The sequence below is a fragment of the Phoxinus phoxinus genome (assembly GCF_949152265.1).
Source record: "Phoxinus phoxinus genome assembly, chromosome: 10".
Taxonomy (NCBI): domain Eukaryota; kingdom Metazoa; phylum Chordata; class Actinopteri; order Cypriniformes; family Leuciscidae; genus Phoxinus; species Phoxinus phoxinus.
This window is the reverse complement of record NC_136885.1, coordinates 18843558-18861440: the sequence shown is the minus strand read 5'-3', so window position 1 is coordinate 18861440 and position 17883 is coordinate 18843558. Positions and strand designations below refer to the sequence as shown.

General features: G+C 37.3%; 2 protein-coding genes across 10 annotated transcripts in view; both read left to right on the top strand.

The window, feature by feature from the left end:
• The window catches only part of shc1 (SHC (Src homology 2 domain containing) transforming protein 1), a 39986-nt gene extending 25041 nt beyond the window's left edge, over positions 1-14945 (top strand). For 3 of the 9 annotated variants that reach the window (XM_079624546.1, XM_079624547.1, XM_079624541.1), the window contains 10 exons: positions 569-632; positions 3151-3270; positions 5172-5225; positions 6302-6353; positions 6630-6756; positions 7938-8097; positions 8700-8757; positions 9125-9247; positions 11912-12126; positions 12222-14945. In XM_079624546.1, the coding sequence (XP_079480672.1) occupies positions 569-632; positions 3151-3270; positions 5172-5225; positions 6302-6353; positions 6630-6756; positions 7938-8097; positions 8700-8757; positions 9125-9247; positions 11912-12126; positions 12222-12350 (1102 nt within the window). In that variant the 3' untranslated portion in view covers positions 12351-14945. Of the gene's footprint in view, positions 1-568; positions 633-3150; positions 3271-5171; positions 5226-6301; positions 6354-6629; positions 6757-7937; positions 8098-8699; positions 8758-9124; positions 9248-11875; positions 12127-12221 lie in introns of all 9 variants that reach the window. The other 6 variants (XM_079624543.1, XM_079624545.1, XM_079624540.1 and 3 more) reach the window with 2 other exon arrangements.
• Positions 14946-15843: 898 nt separating this feature from the next.
• On the top strand, positions 15844-16980 carry lenep (lens epithelial protein). Its single transcript, XM_079626367.1, has 2 exons — positions 15844-16257; positions 16952-16980. The coding sequence occupies exon 1, from the start codon at positions 16057-16059 to the stop codon at positions 16246-16248; it is 192 nt and encodes a 63-aa protein (XP_079482493.1). The 5' UTR covers positions 15844-16056; the 3' UTR covers positions 16249-16257; positions 16952-16980.
• Positions 16981-17883: the final 903 nt, after the last annotated feature.

The window sequence follows — 17883 nt, the reverse complement described above, 5'->3', positions numbered from 1 at the left end:
TTTTATGTCAATCGTACAGCTGCTTCTTTTTTATTTGGGTGTTGTTGTTTTTTTGACAGACACATTGATGATCTAAAGTCAGGCTTCAGGCAGTAATTAAATCAGACTGTTTATCATTGATTTAAATAATTCTCTGCCATTTTGTTGTGTTTTTATTCATACTTTAGTGCATATTTATAACTTCAGTTTCATTTTCATATATTTCGCTTTTTACATTTTATTTTTTAAGTTTTTATTATTTATTTATTTACTACTAATAGTTTTCATCTTCGTTATAGTTTTTGTTAACAATAGCGATATTAATAATAAGTAATTATTAATAATAAGGGAACAAGAACATTGGCGTATTTGTTTGCCAGCTTGCATGTGTGAGATGACAGGAAGTGGAATGACTGGACCATTTGTCTAATGTGATTGTCCCTCAGCCATATGAAATTTGGGAATGCATGAAAAGGAGAGTGATGGAAACTCTCATCTAACAATCTGATTATGTTCTCCTCACTATATGTAGCCAGCGTGTGCGTGTGTGTGTGTGTGTATGTTTATAACCGTATGTTTTGTATTTCAGGGAGGCAATATCAGTGGTGTGTGAGGCAGTACCAGGTGCCAAAGGAGCTCCGCGAAGGAGAAAGGTATTCAAAACTTTATCTTATCTTACTTCCTCAGACACAGACTTTCAGCCTTACAATATATTCACACTTTTGTTAGTTACGGTTACAGCTCACAAACCTCTTAGTGTTCTACGGCCTAACCAGTTTCCAGTAAAAATGCTACTGTGTTATGTTCAACACACACACACGTTTGCTCAAGTGTTGTCTCTAGGCTGGTCAGACTAAAAAAAAAACAGAGATTGTTGAGTGCTACACCACAATTTGCTTACAGGGTTGTGATCAAGTTGTTATAGGGTTGTGATGATCAAGACAGGCATGTTTCACATAAACGGTATGAAAGGAGCAGCAGCGTAACTGTAGCAGACGGCTTGTATTGTGTTCTACTGCAACTCTGTACAGAAAATAAAGTGATGTCTGGGTTATCACATTTAGTTATTTATTTTTTTCACTTTAATAACAGCTGTTCATTTCAAATGGTTATCAGTTGTATGCCACTCAGTCTAAACCAGACATTATCACCATGAAATTTAATTTACATGAGGAAGAGGGTCGTAGTCATATCCAAATGGTAGTTCATTTACACAAAATTGAAACTAAACCCCAAAGAGTAGTTTTAAACGTCTTAAATCTTCTGGATTCGGGCAGATTTACTGAATAGGAAGTGTCTGTTACTGCATGCGGAACTAGTTCATTCTCATTTCTTTAAAAAAATGTAATAAAAATTCTGCATTTGTAGTTGGATTTATTTATATAAGGCATCAAAAATACAGTAAATATCCTTATCTATAATTTCACTATTGTGAAATTATTACACTTAAAATAGTTTCTATTTTAATATGTTTAAAATGCAATTTATACTTGTGATTGAAAAACTAAAAATTGTATCATTAATTTCTCCAGTCTTTAGTGTCACATGATCCCTCAGAAATGATTCTAATATGCTGATTTGGTTCTCAAGAAACATTTCTTTTTGTTTGCTGCTTAATATTTTGGTGGAAACAATGATAGATTTTTTCAGAATTATTTCATAAATAGAAAGTTCAAAGGAACAATATTTATTTGAAATAGAAACATAATAAATGTATTTGTCACTTTTGATCAATTTAATGCTTGCTGAATACAATTTTAAATTTCTTTAAAAGAACTGGTATTACCCACACTTCACTAAACTGGCTCAAATCCTACCTCTCTGGCCGCACTCAGTTCATTCAGCTTAAGTCATTCAAATCCACTTCCTCTCCCGTCACTACAGGTGTGCCCCAGGGCTCTGTCCTGGGGCCCCTTCTTTTTATTATCTACCTTCTTCCCCTTGGAAATATTCTCCGTAAATTCAATGTTAATTTTCACTGCTATGCGGATGACATCCAGCTCTACCTCACCACAAAGCCCACGTCCACTCTTCCACTCACTACCCTCACTGATTGCATTGCAGAAATAAAATCCTGGCTTACCCTCAACTTCCTTAAACTTAATAGTGATAAAACCGAGGTTCTCCTCATTGGTACCAAATCCACATTAGCCAAAACTAACAGTTTCTCCATCAATGTTAATGTTAATGATAATTCCTCCGTCACACCTTCCCCTCAGGTTAAGAGTCTGGGTGTCATCCTTGACAGCACACTATCATTTCAACCACACATCAATAACATCACTCGGTCAGCCTACTTCCACTTACGTAACATTAATCGTCTTCGCCCTTCCCTCACCCCCCACACTGCTGCCATCCTGGTCCATAGCCTTGTCACCTCCCGCCTAGACTACTGCAATACACTTCTTTTGGGCCTCCCTCACAAATCCCTCCGTAAACTTCAACTAGTCCAAAATTCAGCTGCCCGAATCATTACCCGAACCCCCTCCATCCATCACATCACTCCAGTCCTCCAGCAGCTTCACTGGCTCCCTATTCAGTTCCGTATCCAGTTCAATGTCCTCTTACTGACATTCAAAGCCATCCACAACCTCTCTCCCCCGTATTTATCTGATCTCCTACATGTTTCCACTCCATCTCGTTTTCTCAGATCTCCCTCCACATTACACCTGTCTGTCCCACCTGCCCGTCTCGCCACAATGGGGAGCAGAGCATTCAGCCGCTCTGCTCCCCGCCTTTGGAATTCCATTCCACTTCATCTCAAAAACATGGATTCTTTCCCTCATTTCAAAACTGGACTCAAAACATTTCTGTTTCAACAAGCCTATTCGTTGTAGCACCCACTCATCTGTAATTCTACTTGATTTTAAATTGATTTTAATCTACTTTTGGTATAACTTTATTATTTGTTTATTGTAACTTTTATGTATGCCTGTATGGTGACCTTGAGTGTCAGAAAGGCGCCTTTTAAATAAAATGTATTATTATTAACTGTGTGAGGTGAAACAGGCCTTAGACAGACCACACTATTTAAAATGTTCTTTGTTTCCCATTAAAATCTCTTTTCATAAGATATTTAGTTTTCTTCATTTTTGTCATGAAATTTTTAGCTGGACTTTTTTAATCTGGTGTGTGGTGTAAATAATGGAGTCTGTTTCTGTCTCTCTCCAGCCCTCCTCTCGTTCTCTCTCCTCCATCTTAGGGAAGAGTAATCTCCAGTTTGCTGGAATGACAATCAACCTCACCGTGTCGACCAGCAGTCTGAACCTACTGGCAGCCGACTGCAAACAGGTTAGACGTCACACGTGCGCACAGGCATTAATATCGTGCCTTCTTTCCTGTATGTAATTCACTGTTACCCTCATCTAATGATAAAAGCGGCCTGCGTCATGCAGACGCTCTTCACAGCAGGACGGGCTGGATTGAATTATGCTATCTCTTTCGAATATAAATGTTTCTCTGTATGTCTTTAAAAGTGAAGTTTGCTATTTGTGCGATGTTAAAATATTTTCTCATATCCTGGTTATGCTAGTATGTGCAGAGACAGCTATAAGCAAGCCAAGTAGGTTGATTTCCTTGAAAAGTGTAAACGCTAGTTTGGCTCTGATCGCAAATTGTGAGTGCTAAATAACCTAAGAAAGCAAACAAACTTGTCAATCATCCATTGTGCTAAAATACAGGTTTTAAATTAAAAAAAAAAAAAAAAAATCTGTGTGGATTGAAAAGAGAAATCCAAGAATGTGGAATAATTATTATTTTTGTTTATGTACATTTTACTTTTTGCACTTTATCAACGCGCAGTGACACTTGTTGCAAGTGGCCACAGAAGACACATTTTAAACGCGTGTTTAAACAATGATTTGTCTCGTCTAGAGCTGCACAATTCTGGCTAAATTGAGAATCACGATTTTTTTTGGCTAAAAATAGAGATGACGATTCTCCCATGATTCTGAGAAAAAACATAATTTACTAGAGGTTCTGACAAAATGTTAATTGCTGCAGATTGTGTGTGTATATATATATATAAAAACATTTTTTTATTTTTTTATACAATCATTATTTGAGGTGTCAAATTGCTATTAGTCTATTTTGATCTCTATATCCTAACTATAAACTTTTACAAAAATGATGATACTGTGTGGTTGAAACTGTTTGATACCTATACATGACAACTGGTCTCTCTGGGTCAGCAACAGGGCCAACACAGATCTAAATGTTCGCTGTGATCATAAAAGGTTTAATAGACACGGGCGAATCGTTGACGTTTAGGGATGAGATCACGTGGGTGTTTGAACCAGGATCACGATCTTTTAGCGATTAATCGTGCAGCCCTATTCTTGCCTGACCTTCGGTTGTTTTTGATAAGTAAAAATGAGTGTTAAAACATTTTTTTTATTTTTTATTAAATGTAAGTATTAGATAAAACATGTAAACTAAATGATATTTATAAAATGTTGCCTTTGCAACTGACTGAAATAAGTTTAAAGTTCTAAAATTACAGCTAGAATTAAACTAAAACTAGAAATAAATAAGAACTAAAACTGAAATAAAAAAATAATTAAACCTAGTAAATAGTATTATTCAAAAAGCACGTCAAAACTACTAAAATTAAAATGAAAAAAAAAATATATATATATATATATAAATAAAAAAATAGTTAGAAGTATTCTTCATTAGGTCTTCTGAGGGGCTAATCTTCATATATTTGTCGACGTTTAACTAAATAAGTGTGGTACCCGGAGGCCCAATAGATTATGTAAAGTTGCTGTATTCGGCAGGAGCAGATTTCCTCTGGCTTGTTTACAGCTGCACCACAGGACTTTCTTTTCCTCGCTAATAATTCTTCAGTTATACGCCAGCGTGTTTGTCATTAGCGCAGTGAGGTTTATCAGCGCTCGGGCTGCTCAGCAGGCAGCTGACTGGAGCCCAGAATAGGGCCTGGAGTAATTGCCCTGCTGATATGTGTTTATCTTAATTAATCTAAACCATGCAGAATTACTGCACACAACTGCTCTGTTACTCTATGTTGGACCGCAGTCTCACCACATCGTTTCTCCCCTTGTCTCTGTCCATCCTTTGCTTTCACTCGTCCTCTGTCGCTTGCAATGTTTGTTTATTCTTCATCTCATGCTCACTTTTACTTTTACTTTTTTTGTCACATTGTCCCCTTCTCCATCCTTCTCTCCCTACAGATTATCGCCAACCATCACATGCAGTCCATCTCTTTTGCATCAGGAGGTGATCCAGTGAGTCAGACCCCGTCTCTCGATATCTTTCTACTTGTCTTTCTGTCTTTACTAGGGATGTTCATCAGTAGTCGATGACCGTGGTTGTTAATTTCATTGATTAAACTCATCAGTTGTTGATTTAATCAACTGCAGCACAAACCCGTTTAGTAATTAGCCGAGCTGATGGCCATGCAAAGCCAGAGTACACACACACACACACACACACACACACACACACACACACACACACACACACACACACACACACACACACACACACACACACACACACACACACACACACACACACACACACACACACACAGAGAGAGCCTTGGATGGCTTTTACAAATAACATGTATCAATGTAGTCATTGTTTGAGCATTTCTCTTTAAATAAGGCTTGCATTCACTGCAAAGACCTTGAAAGTGTATTGTAGTTCAGCATGAAGGATGTGTGTTTTATAAGTAATATTAATTATTTTCAATTGGTTTATTTATGGAATAATAAAGTATAATATATTTTTAGAATGTATTTATTTTATATATATATATATATATATATATATATATTAAATTAAATTAAATGTTATATGAAAATTTATATAATTTAATTAGAAATAATTCATTGAATAATTATTTAAGTTAATTATATGAATGTAATATTAAATCAAATTAATCAGTATTTAAAATAGTAGTAGGAGTAGTTGTAGTTGTATTGTACCGTAATTATTATTTAATGGTTAATTTTAATTATTTACATCTTTCTTTAATCATTTAGTTGGTTATCTGATACATCCCTACATTTAATTTCCTCATTATCATCTCGCTCAAGGATCTATCAGCTTCAGTCTCATTCTGTCATCCCTCGCTCATTCGTCTTATTCATCTGTCTTGCTGTCTGTAGTCATCTGTTCTTTTCCTCCCACTGTTTCCTCTTCTGCTTCCTGCCCTTTAGTGAATAGACTGCTTCAACTAAGGGTTACTTTCTTCTGCTTATCCCTTTGTTCTGTGTGTCTATTCTCTAATTTCTCTTAATGTCCTCCTGTTCATTCTTTTCTTCTTCTCCATCCCTTTTTTAAAATTTCTCCCCAGGACACAGCAGAGTATGTTGCCTACGTCGCCAAAGACCCCGTCAATCAAAGAGGTAAAAACACTTTCACATTGAATTCTGTCATATCCTTAAGTGAAATGTAAATTAAATTACTGCTTTCATGTACAATTTATTTGAAGTGATGTTAAATACTCAATTACTAAGTTTTATGTGGCAGTATTTATTAAGGATTTAATTAAAGAAATCGTTTACCCAAACGATTTGGAATGACATGAATTTTAATTTTTGGGTGCTCTACCTTTAAGGAATGACTACATGATGTCTTGATTTACAATATCTGATGTTTGATGATCACTTCCTCCCTTGTAGCATGTCATATCCTGGAATGCTCAGAGGGCTTGGCTCAGGAGGTCATCAGCACCATAGGTCAGGCTTTTGAACTGCGCTTTAAACAGTACCTGAAGAACCCCCCCAAACTGGTTACCCCTCATGATCGGTAAGTGTGTGTGTGCCTGATCAAACACATAGTCCAAACATTTACATTTATGTCAGTGTATTTACATGAGTGTATGTACATTTATGAATTCATAGTACCTCCCTAGGGTCGTGTGCGTGTGCGTTCGTGTGACATAGACAGCGCTAACATGACTAGCGACCACAAGCTTTTGCTCTTTTGTTTCTGTGTGTAATTCTGTATGTAAACAAGAGTCTTAAATACACTCAAGAGCTTGAAAAATATGTTGGTATAGAATTTTTGACTATATATGCTAAAACTCAATGCCATTGTGTTTGCACTGTTTACCCACATAATACACTGAAACATCCTAACAAATTAGCTTTTTGTCCTATGTGTCCAGTTAATTTCTAAAAATCTGCCAGATACCAAATGTTCTTTATATTCAACATACTATTTATGGAAACAAGTATGAATATCTTATAAATAGTAAGCAATATCAACACTGTTCTTGAGATACAACATTGCATTAGCTATAAATAAAATAAAATAGCCTATCCCCCGGTTTCTCAGATAAGGCTTAAGCTCGTCCCAGACTAAAATGCATGTTTGAGCTGTTTTAACTGAAAGCAACTTGCAACTTAAGATGCACATCTGTTCTGGGTTTTTTTTTTAAGGCACGGTTATAAAAACTATTTAAATGTCCTTATTGAACTATGACCTAAACCTGGCTTAATCTAAGCCCTGTCTTTGAAACCAGGCCTATAAGTATTAGGTGCAATATTTAAGCTTAAATGTTGCATTAACAACTATTTGAATTAAGTTGAGGAACTAAAATTCAACTTAAAAACTAAAACAATAAAATGAATGCTTAATAGAAAGATTAAAAAAATGACAAAAGCACTCAACAAAATTACTAAAAACTAAAATTTAAATGAACAAGAAAATGTAAAAGCTTTAAAAAATATTAATAAATACTGTAATGGTATATATAATACTAAAATAACACTGCTCAATAAATTATGTGTGTTGTTTTTAAGTTTTTGTATAAATTTTGACTAGAAATGTAAAAAAAAGTTCTGTTATTTTTTGGCTTGTTTTTTATTTGTTGTTCCTACTGTACTACTGGTTGTTCACTGCTGGTTTCATAACAAAGCAATACACCATTTAAAATCACTCAACCAGCATGCCTATGTAAATATAATAATACTTATTTCTCTTAGGATGGCTCCTTTCGATGGGTCAGCCTGGGAGGAAGAGGAAGAGGACTTTGCTCCACCCCCAGAGGTTCCGTATTACAATAACTTCCCGGGTAAACAGCCTCCCCCTGGAGGCCTGGTTGATATGAGAAACCGTCCTGGACACAGTACAGGAGCCACGCTGGTGAGACACATTTCTACAAGCATGTGTTAGGCAGTTAGTTTGATTTGATCTTGAGTCTTTTGAACCTGTAAAGTGTTGTTCAGTGACCATTCAATTGCAACAAATGAGTGTCTTATATGTGTTATTATGAGTGAATCATTGAGTCATTGAATTGATTCGGTAAATAAAACGTTCTTCGAAACAAATCAAAATTTTGTGCATTTACAAATCTATGAAGACAGCATGTAAGCATAAGCATTTTCATTACAAATGACGACTGCTACGTAAGTTTTGTCAAGGTATACAAAAATACAATTACTAATTATTATTATTATTATTATTATTATTTAATTTGAAATAATATAATATGATCTAGTGAATGCTATTAGCTGATGCTACAGTAAGTCTTCGCAGGCTGAAAAGCCACTAAAGCTGTCAAACATTTCAAACAAGAGCTCATCGTCTTCAAAAGAGAGACTTCAGTGAACAAGACCTAGGATTAAGTGTATAAAAGGGATTTTCATTAACTTAAATATTTATTCAAAAACACAGATTAATTCATTAATGAAACACGACTAGTGACTAAATGTGTGTCAACACTCTAATGCGATATGTCTCCACAGCCCTATGGACAGCCCAGCCAGAACGATATTCACAAGCAGCCTCTACCTCCTCTACCAGGTCAGGTTTACACACACACACACACACACACACTCACACACACGCTTCACACTAATAATCCCTGGCCTGTTCCTTTCATAGTGCCACATAGTATTTGTCAGTCTTATATTGTCACACTTCCCTACATTTCATTTTCCTCTCAGCTGAGACTGTCATTGTGCAGAGTGAGTCAGCGGTTTTTCTGTCACTGTCTTTTGCTCTCTGTTGGACGCTGCCCAAACCTATTACACATCTCCTTTGAGAGGTGGCTTCTGGATCGCCAGCCTTGCTGACAATAGGGCTCAGAATGGCACCGCTTAAGCACACTCACCTGAAGGTTAACTCAGTTTAACCTCACTGTTAGCCTCTCTTTCTCTCTCCTTTTCAGTGGGTGTTAAGGAGGGAGGCTTGTTTGATGACCCCTCGTACGTCAATGTGGATAAACCCCGCCTCCCAGCAGGGGCGGCAGCCGCAGCCAATGGAAATATTCACAGAGATGCATTTGACATGAGTGAGTAACACTTGCTGGATGATATAGTGTAACAAAAAGACGGGTTTTTTTATGATACTCGATATTTATGCATTTGCTCTAAAATGGCTTAAAAAAACGTAGCACATTTTTAAATATTCAAAACATGTTCACTCAAAAGATTTTTATCCTTTTTTGTATGCATCACTATAACAATAAAATACAGTAAAATTTCTATTTTAAAAAAATTATTAAGATCCACAATGTTTCATTAATTGAACACAAGGGAGAATGTGTTATTTATTTATTTTGGTTGTGCATCAATATAAGAATATAAGCATAGCAATAAACAGCAGTACATAAAAACATTTTAATACATTACAAATTCCACTCAGGCTCTTTTATTTTGAAATGATGACGCAAACAAATGCTTGAATCATTGTTTTCAATTAATTAATTCGTACAGTCTGATTTGTCGAAAATAAATCGGTTGTTAACCCCACATTGCAGTGCCAAACTTGTACAGTGTAAAACAATGTGATGTTAGAATGTTACAGCTAGATCCTTAGCAACAGACAACCATTTGAGACTCGTATTTGCGTGCTTTGGACAGTCACGGAAACACAGCGCATTGCATATAACCAGTAAAAAAAAAACAGTAAAGAGGAAACATGTAAAATGCTGATAGAAATTAGCCTGGGTTTCCCCATACTGCCTTTGCGCAGCGTGATTTTATTCTCGCTGAAAGGCAGTCTGGAAACCATGGACCTGATTTTCGCCTCGTTTAGGGAACCAATCACAGAACGGGGAAGGAGCAGCAAGACGATGACGACATCTATGCGACACAACTAAGCAGTTTGTTTATGGATTCAACATGGCAGCAGACGCAAAGCTACCTTTTGATGCAGCCTTAGATATTGTTCTAAGTAGTTTAGAACGCAAGTTTATTTTGAAAAAAGAGCAGCTTTTGGCGTCTATACATACGTCATCTGGTATAATGGAAACGATTGGTTATGAGCTACGTACAGGCGCATTTGATAGACATTCTTAGCACCCAATAAACGGCGCCGGGCATTCGTAAACCACGCCTCAAATACGAGAAAATGCGCATGTGGTTCCCAGACCCAAGTCTCAACGAGAATTGGGTCTGGCGTTAGCCAGGCTAGATAGAAATAGAAAATGTAGGGCTTTTCACACTTGAAATAGTTAACCTTGGATAATTTTAAACCCTGGGTAAACAGAATCCTGGGTTATCTTTATTTACTTATTTCAAGTTTCACACTACTCATACTATACCCAAGGTTAAAAGTTAATTCTGGGTATTCATAAACTGCCGTTTCACGCTGCCCACATTCCTAAACCCCGGGTTAAAGTCCTTATTTGCGTTGTCAGTGTTACTGACAGGACAAACGCAGCACGTGACCTGTTTACATAAAGGCTCTAACATTGCGCTTCCTCAGACAAAAATGTATATTACCGTCAGCAACCTGTAATACGAGTGAACTTTTCAAACTATAAAGGTAAGAATGAAATGGTCTCCTCTTCACTCCAACTGTCGTTTTTTTCATCGCCGTTTGATATGTTTCCTATCAAACGGAGAGACGACTGTTTATATACATATTGCAGTGTTTCCGTGACTGTCCAAAGCGTGTGAACATAAGGAACGCGATTGGTCATCGGTTGCTAAGCATCTCGTTGTAACATTTTACAACTCGGAGTTAAAACACCGCAAAAGCGATCTGCACACAAAAACAATTGGTTTCATCAACCACTCAAAACCAAAATAAACAGTGGTCCAATCCAACCAATCACAGACAGGGCCTGGTTGTTGTGAGGTTTTGCGCTCGTGCACGGCTGCACGTGAAGTCGGAGCTGAAGAAGAAGCCGTGTCTATCAATGAACAAGAGAAATTGAACATGGCTGAGTCAATCCCCAAGAGGAGGAGGATTAGGGCGAAGGAATACCATCGTGTTTATTCCAAGACACGGCTTCTTCTTCAGCTCCGACTTCGCGTGCAGCCGTGCACGAGTGCAAAACCTCACAACACCCAGCCCCTGTAGGTGATTGGTTGGAACACTGTTTATTTTGGTTTTGAGTGGTTGGTGAAACCACTTGCATTTTGTGTGCAGATCTCAGAGCCTAGGCTGCCTACAGAGACGCGTTTTTTGACGGCCTGCTTATGGGGCGGGCAGCTAGCGGATCGTTAGGAAAGATTAGATGAATGTGATCATTTATTTTTGGGCCTGAAATCGCTGATACAACCTATAAGAGCAGTGTGAAAAGCCCTTTTGAGTGAAGACACTTTCATTCTTACCTTTTATAGTCCAACATTTCCTTTCAATATAAACTCGATAGTACAGTCGGCAATAATGCTAGAGCTATTATGTAAACAGGTCGCGTGCTGCGTTCATCCAATAAATGACACAGACACTGCAAAAATGCAAATAAGACTGCTAACCCAGGGCTTAGGAATGTGCAATGTGAAACATCAGCTTATGAATACACAGAATGAATTGTTAACCCCGGGTAAATTAAGAAGCAGGATAACCCAGGATTCCGTTTACCCAGGGTTTAGAATGACCCAGGGTTAACTATTTCAAGTGTAAAATACCTTTTTAGTAGTACAGTTGTAGATGCTAGATAGAAAAACTGAAAATAAATTCACCAAAGATTCCGGTCTTTTAGAGCCATTTGATGCTGCTTTAGGGGTGTCTGGAGCAGTGGCGCCCCCTCTGGCGGAGCAGCTGCAGAACGAGCCCTGGTTCCACGGACCGCTAAGCCGCAGGCAGGCCGAAAGACTCCTGACCAAGGATGGAGACTTCCTGGTGCGGGAGTCAGGCACCACACCAGGCCAGTACGTCCTCACTGGACAGCAGGGCAGCCAAGCCAAACACCTGCTTCTGGTGGATCCAGAGGGAGTGGTGAGTAAGATGGTGGTCCTCATTAAAACGTTCTATAATTCTATAACATTAATATGACTGTTTGACTTCTGTATGTTTCCTTTCACAATTTGTAGGTGCGCACCAAAGACCACCGCTTCGAAAGTGTCAGTCACTTGATTAGCTATCACATGGACAACCGCCTGCCAATCATCTCAGCAGGAAGCGAGGTGTGTCTGCAGCAGCCAGTCGATCGCCGAGCTTGAGAAAAAAGGCTGATTTTTCTCCACCACCCTTTTTAGAGAAAAAACCTCCTCCCTTTCCCTCTCCCTTTTTTTTTTTTTTTTTTTGCCAGACTCTTTTAGAGAGAGACTTTTTTCCAAAATGGGAGTGTAAGCTAATCATATCTTCACAGAAACACAGAATTGTGTACCGCATCAACCACCGGCCATGAAATTAAGAAGCGATGCAATCATTCTACTTGAAATAAGTGATTACAAAAAGCCAAACGATAAGGCGTCTGAAAGAGAAGCTGAAGCGTAATGGATATGACATCACTTCCCCAACACAATGTCATGTCTTGAATTAAGACTGGGGTGCACCTGTAACCATGGCAACAGGCCCAGGCATTTTTAGAGTCGAGAGTTGATGTGCATGTACTAAAACTGCAGAACCTTTGTAGCACTCTAAAGATTCACATCTAGTGCGTTGGGCGAAATCCAAAGACTCAAGCTTCGTATTGATCGTTCATTTTCAGAGAGCCGTTTTGTTGTGGTCAGTTTGTAAATCCTCGCATTGCCGTGGTCTCAAGACTGTTTGATGAATATGCAAAACTTTAAAGAGAATACAGCGCTCATTCTCCAATCACAGATGTCACCGTCCACATCAAATGAATCACATCCTTTGTAATTCCTACCGGAAATTTCCAGTGTTACCATCAAGGGATAACAGTCAAAATGCCTCTTATTCTCACCCTCACAAAACCCTTTACAGAATTCCGAACATGATCCCCTAGGAAAATTGGGAATTTTGGCTTTTTTGGGAACACCCCTGAACATATGTGAAAGCTTTAGCAGCAAGGAAGCTGTGGATTTTTCCTTATGCAATTAAGCAGATGCTGTGAGGAACTTACGCTGCCCGTTATGAGGTATTACGAACTAGTGTGTGGAAAAAGGGGAACATTCTCGTTTCCATATAACATCATATATATATCAGCCTAGGAGAAAAGGGATGAGAGAAAAAAAAATGAAGTGCAATCTGTCAACATGGATGAGTAATCCGGAATGGGACTGCGGTTTGATATCAAACAGTTTAAAGCCTAATTATGATGTCATTTTAACCAGGAATTTATATATTTGTTGCAATGATGTGATCTCGTTGATCAGCTGACGTCATTATCGTCCGGATGGTTTTATTCTGGGAAATGGAGGTTCTATTTTTCTTTCTTTTCCTCTATTCGCATTGACTATCAATTTCCACGTGTATCGGAAGTTTCAGCTGCTTCAGTATGTTCAGAGCCTTGTTACAAGAGAAAGTGAGAGGGCATGATGTGTATCGTGAAGGCTCTCTATAATTACTCTGCATTTGAATGATGCATATTGTAAGGGGACAGTCCATCCAGGAAGAGGAAGAGCACTCCAAATGAAATCTGAACGTGTCTTTGCAGCCACAAGTGCAGTTTTTTTGTTGAAGCCACAGACAGGAAACCACTTTTTTCATCTTTGTTTGCTCTGAAATTGATTGTGCCTTTTTCACCGAACACACACAACGATAAAACACAGTCGCCTTTTGTGGTCCTATGGGTAATCATGACACTTTCTTTTCTGAAAAAATAATCAACTGCAAAAATGACACCAGTTAAGTGAGGCTTAGTACAGATTTTGGGAAAGCAGTCTCCATTTTCTTCCGCACGTTAATTCTGCTATGCTGTTTTTACTGTGCTTAGTTTAGTGCTGAACTGTGGGTTAAATGCATTCGGTTAGTGTCACGTTATGTTGCTTAAACTTGCGTTTGTGAATAAACACCTTGTTCTGTCTCTTATTCAGAGACCAACATTAGATACCCTGTAAGACAACATGTAAATAAGCTTCGCCTATGCTAATAGCTATGTCTAAAACCAGTCATTTACTTTGTGGATCTGTGTCAAATGTATCCCTTGGGAATTTGCAAACTCGCAGGATTGTACTGAGGGGGAAAAAACAAAGGTTGTGAGATTTGACTAGCTCTCCTGAAGACAACGCCATCACATTGTGTTCATCACACACGTCTATGTAAATGATGAGGATTTGCTTAGTCAGATATACAAAGGCCCTTTATCTGGATGCTTTATGAATCTGAAATGGGCAACTTTTATTTTTAGCCTTTTTAGTGGATGTAAGTTGTGTATTTTGGGTCATTGGTCGACATTCATTCCACATTATAAAATCCAGATGGATTCTGGCTGCAGCTGTATGAGACCAGCCCTCACGCTTAAGTGATTTTTAGCCTGTTCTAATTCAAATTTATGCATTGAATGTTTTTTTTAATCATTTGACGTCAGTTTTTATGTGCTGATGGCACCACATATCTGGTCACTCTGGTAATGGAGTTTAAACAAAGTGTGTTTATGAGTCTGTGTGCGTGGATGCGTACATACACAGGGCTGGAATGGTCTGGAATAATCTGGCTATTACAACTCTGACTCGCCACTCAACAGTTTGCTCATTTTCATATTTCACAGCGGCCTTTTGTTGCATGAAAACCCTTCCTGTTATTGTGGTAATGGTGACTTGTGTTGTGGTTGTTTGTTCGCTATTTCCGAAGCCAAATGCTATCTTTTTCTTATTTGCCTATATAATTGTTGCTTATTCTTTCTTTTTTTTTTAAACAAAATACATGTTTTTGATTCTTTTAATAATTTGTTTTATGTTGTTGTTCTTTGGGGAAAACATAAATGTTTACACCTGTATCAAACGATAGATTACATATATAAATACATATATATCATTCACCTTTCTGCATTTCATTTGTACCTATTGCCTTGTTTAGCACAAAGTCCTTTTTAAATGATAAAACTGACAATTATTTGAGCGGCTCTGATCTAGATCCCTTTTATACACCAGTCAGCTTCAAATAATGTGCATAAATCTATTGCTCAAGGGGTTCACAGGCCCTAAATGTGTCAGATATTAGATTATTATTGCTATAATGGCCATGAAATTATCCAGTAACACTTTACATCAAGGTTTCATTTTGTTAAACTATTTTAAAATTAGTTAAATTAACATGAACTAACAATGAACAAAATACAGCATTTATTTATTAATCTTAGTCAATGGTAACTTCTACGTTTACTACACTAATTATAAAGGTTTCAAAAGGAGGTTTTCGAATGCAACTAACATGAACAAGAAATGAACAAATAGATTTTTACTAACTTTAAAAAAGATGCTTTGAAACATATTGCTCATTGTTAGTTTGTTAGCTAATGCATTTACGTGTTAATAAATAAGACCTTGCTGTAAAGTGTTACCAATAGTTTACCTTTTAATTGCCTAAATCAATCATTGTGACATTGATCATATTATTACTGAATAAATAACATGAGGACAGACTATCTGTATGTGCACTATGGAGCAATATTTTGACAGTCATTCAGGACCTTTCAGTGAACAGTAGAGGAATTAGAGATGAACAATAGGTAGATGAGAGATGTTGTGAGGCCATTGTGTAATGGCAGGTGAACAGTTAGCTGGCATTTTCCACAGCTGAATAAAACCCATTTTACAGGGGGCGCTGGGTCCGTGTATCCCTGTCAGTGCATAGAGCGGGAACGCAGTTCACTTCAGGGTTTCTTCAGAAGAGAGGTAACGGTTGAAGGAAAAAGTGGAGACCCACAACGCGCAGCGGCAAAGGACCTGGCCCGCTCTCCTACAGTCCCTCCCTTCAAGTATTGCTCGCGCTCTCCAGTCGGCCGTGGAGCGTTGGAGAGAGATGCACCCACAGCGCCCGATGCCCCAGGCCATGCCCTCCTCCCTGGGCCAAAACCTGAGAGATGCAGCCATGAGGATGGGTCGTGGCAAAGGCATGCTGGGAGGAAATATGGCGTATGGAGCAATCCAGTCTCTTAAAGACTGCCTCTACTTCCTGCTCTGCTGCTGGTGCATCAAAGAGATCCTGGACTGAGAAAGAAAGGTACAACAAAACATTTTAAGAAAATAAATGATTGTATGTACAACGTAGCACTATAATCAGTGTCATTTCAGTATTTTGAAATGCTACTAATTATATTTTATAAATATTTTAAAATTGGCTTCCAGTTTTATATTTTCAGTCATTTCAATTTAGTTTTAAGTTTTTGTATATTTTTATTTAGCTTTAATTTATTTTTATTTGAGTTTATTAAAAGTAGGCCTACTTCAAATTTAACATTTCAATCAGTTGTCACGTTGCAACATTTCTAATTTTCGTTTACATTTTTCATCAAATATTTATAATAGCCTACGTTTTATTTCAACAAAAAGTGTTTTTAATAGTTTTAACTTTCGTAATGTGTCTACGAAAAAAAGGAAGTAATTTAAATGTCAGGTTTCAAGAAGGTTATAAGATATTAGTGCTAAGCAATATTTAATGCTCATTTATATCGACTATTCAAACATGTATTGAAACAAAGCGAGCTCACAAACATTTGGCATTGACCTCGTTTAATTGTGTGCAGTCTAATGATGCTACCGTTAGGGGGCGCCCCATGCAACCCCAAAAATCTACTGAATGTATTATTCTAAATACTTGTAATGTGAATACCATGTTACTAAACCAGTATATTAATTGCCAGAGCATATCTAAAGCAGATGTATAGTGTTATTTATTATGTCTTTTTCCTTTTTAGAGTTTTTGAGCCAATGGATGATTCATCACAGCTGTGTTGATGATGCGTTGGCCTGAATCCAGATCTCCTCACACATGCATAAACACACATGCCTAACAAGCATCAGAGGCTTCTGTATTAATGTGCTTTAAAGCAGTATTGTTGAATTGTGCAATAAATAAAAATAATATATAAAAAAATGATTGTTGGTAAACTGATAAACCGAAAAAGGTACAGGTGTTTTTTTTAAGGTTTAAAATGGTACAAACTGTTATTGTGTAATGAAATAAAAAAAGAATACATATGCAAATACCAGTTGAAAAAATACAGCAATAAATATGCTCATTAAAATGCTTACTAAACATTTTACAGAAATGGTTACAAAATGTGTTGGTGAAAAGAATGCATGGTGAAAAGAAGTATCATATGCTTTATCAGAATAAATAAAATAAACTTAGGTATTACACTCAAGGTCAATATATAGTCACTTATCTGTCTGTACACTGTAAAATAATATTGTTGGTTTAACTTAAAAAAAGTAAGTAACCTGGTTGCCTTAAGATGTTGAGTTCATTGAATTTAAAATTTATTCAAAGTTTGTATAATCAACAGAAACTAATTATCTGAACCACATGAATTGGAGTTTCTGAAAAAGATGTAGGTTGCGCTTGCTATAATGCAAAACTCGTCACGATGCATAATGCCTGGGTGTTTTAGGTGGTTGATATGGCATAATTTTTGTACAGTACTAATGATGTAGTTGTAGCATGTTACTGCAGATGTTGGGGTATTCTGAGTGGTTGCTTACCACTCTTTGATGTATTTTGATATAAGCATGCACATTGCACAGTGATATTAGGGTCCCTTAATATGGCTCAGATCTCTTTCAAAAGTCCAGGCCTAGTTTTTTATTATTATTATTATTATTGTTCTTGTATGGCCTGTTTTTTGAT

Excerpts from the sequence above, each read along its gene's own strand:
- lenep (XM_079626367.1), top strand. The coding sequence starts at position 16,057 with ATGCACCCACAGCGCCCGATGCCCCAGGCCATGCCCTCCTCCCTGGGC.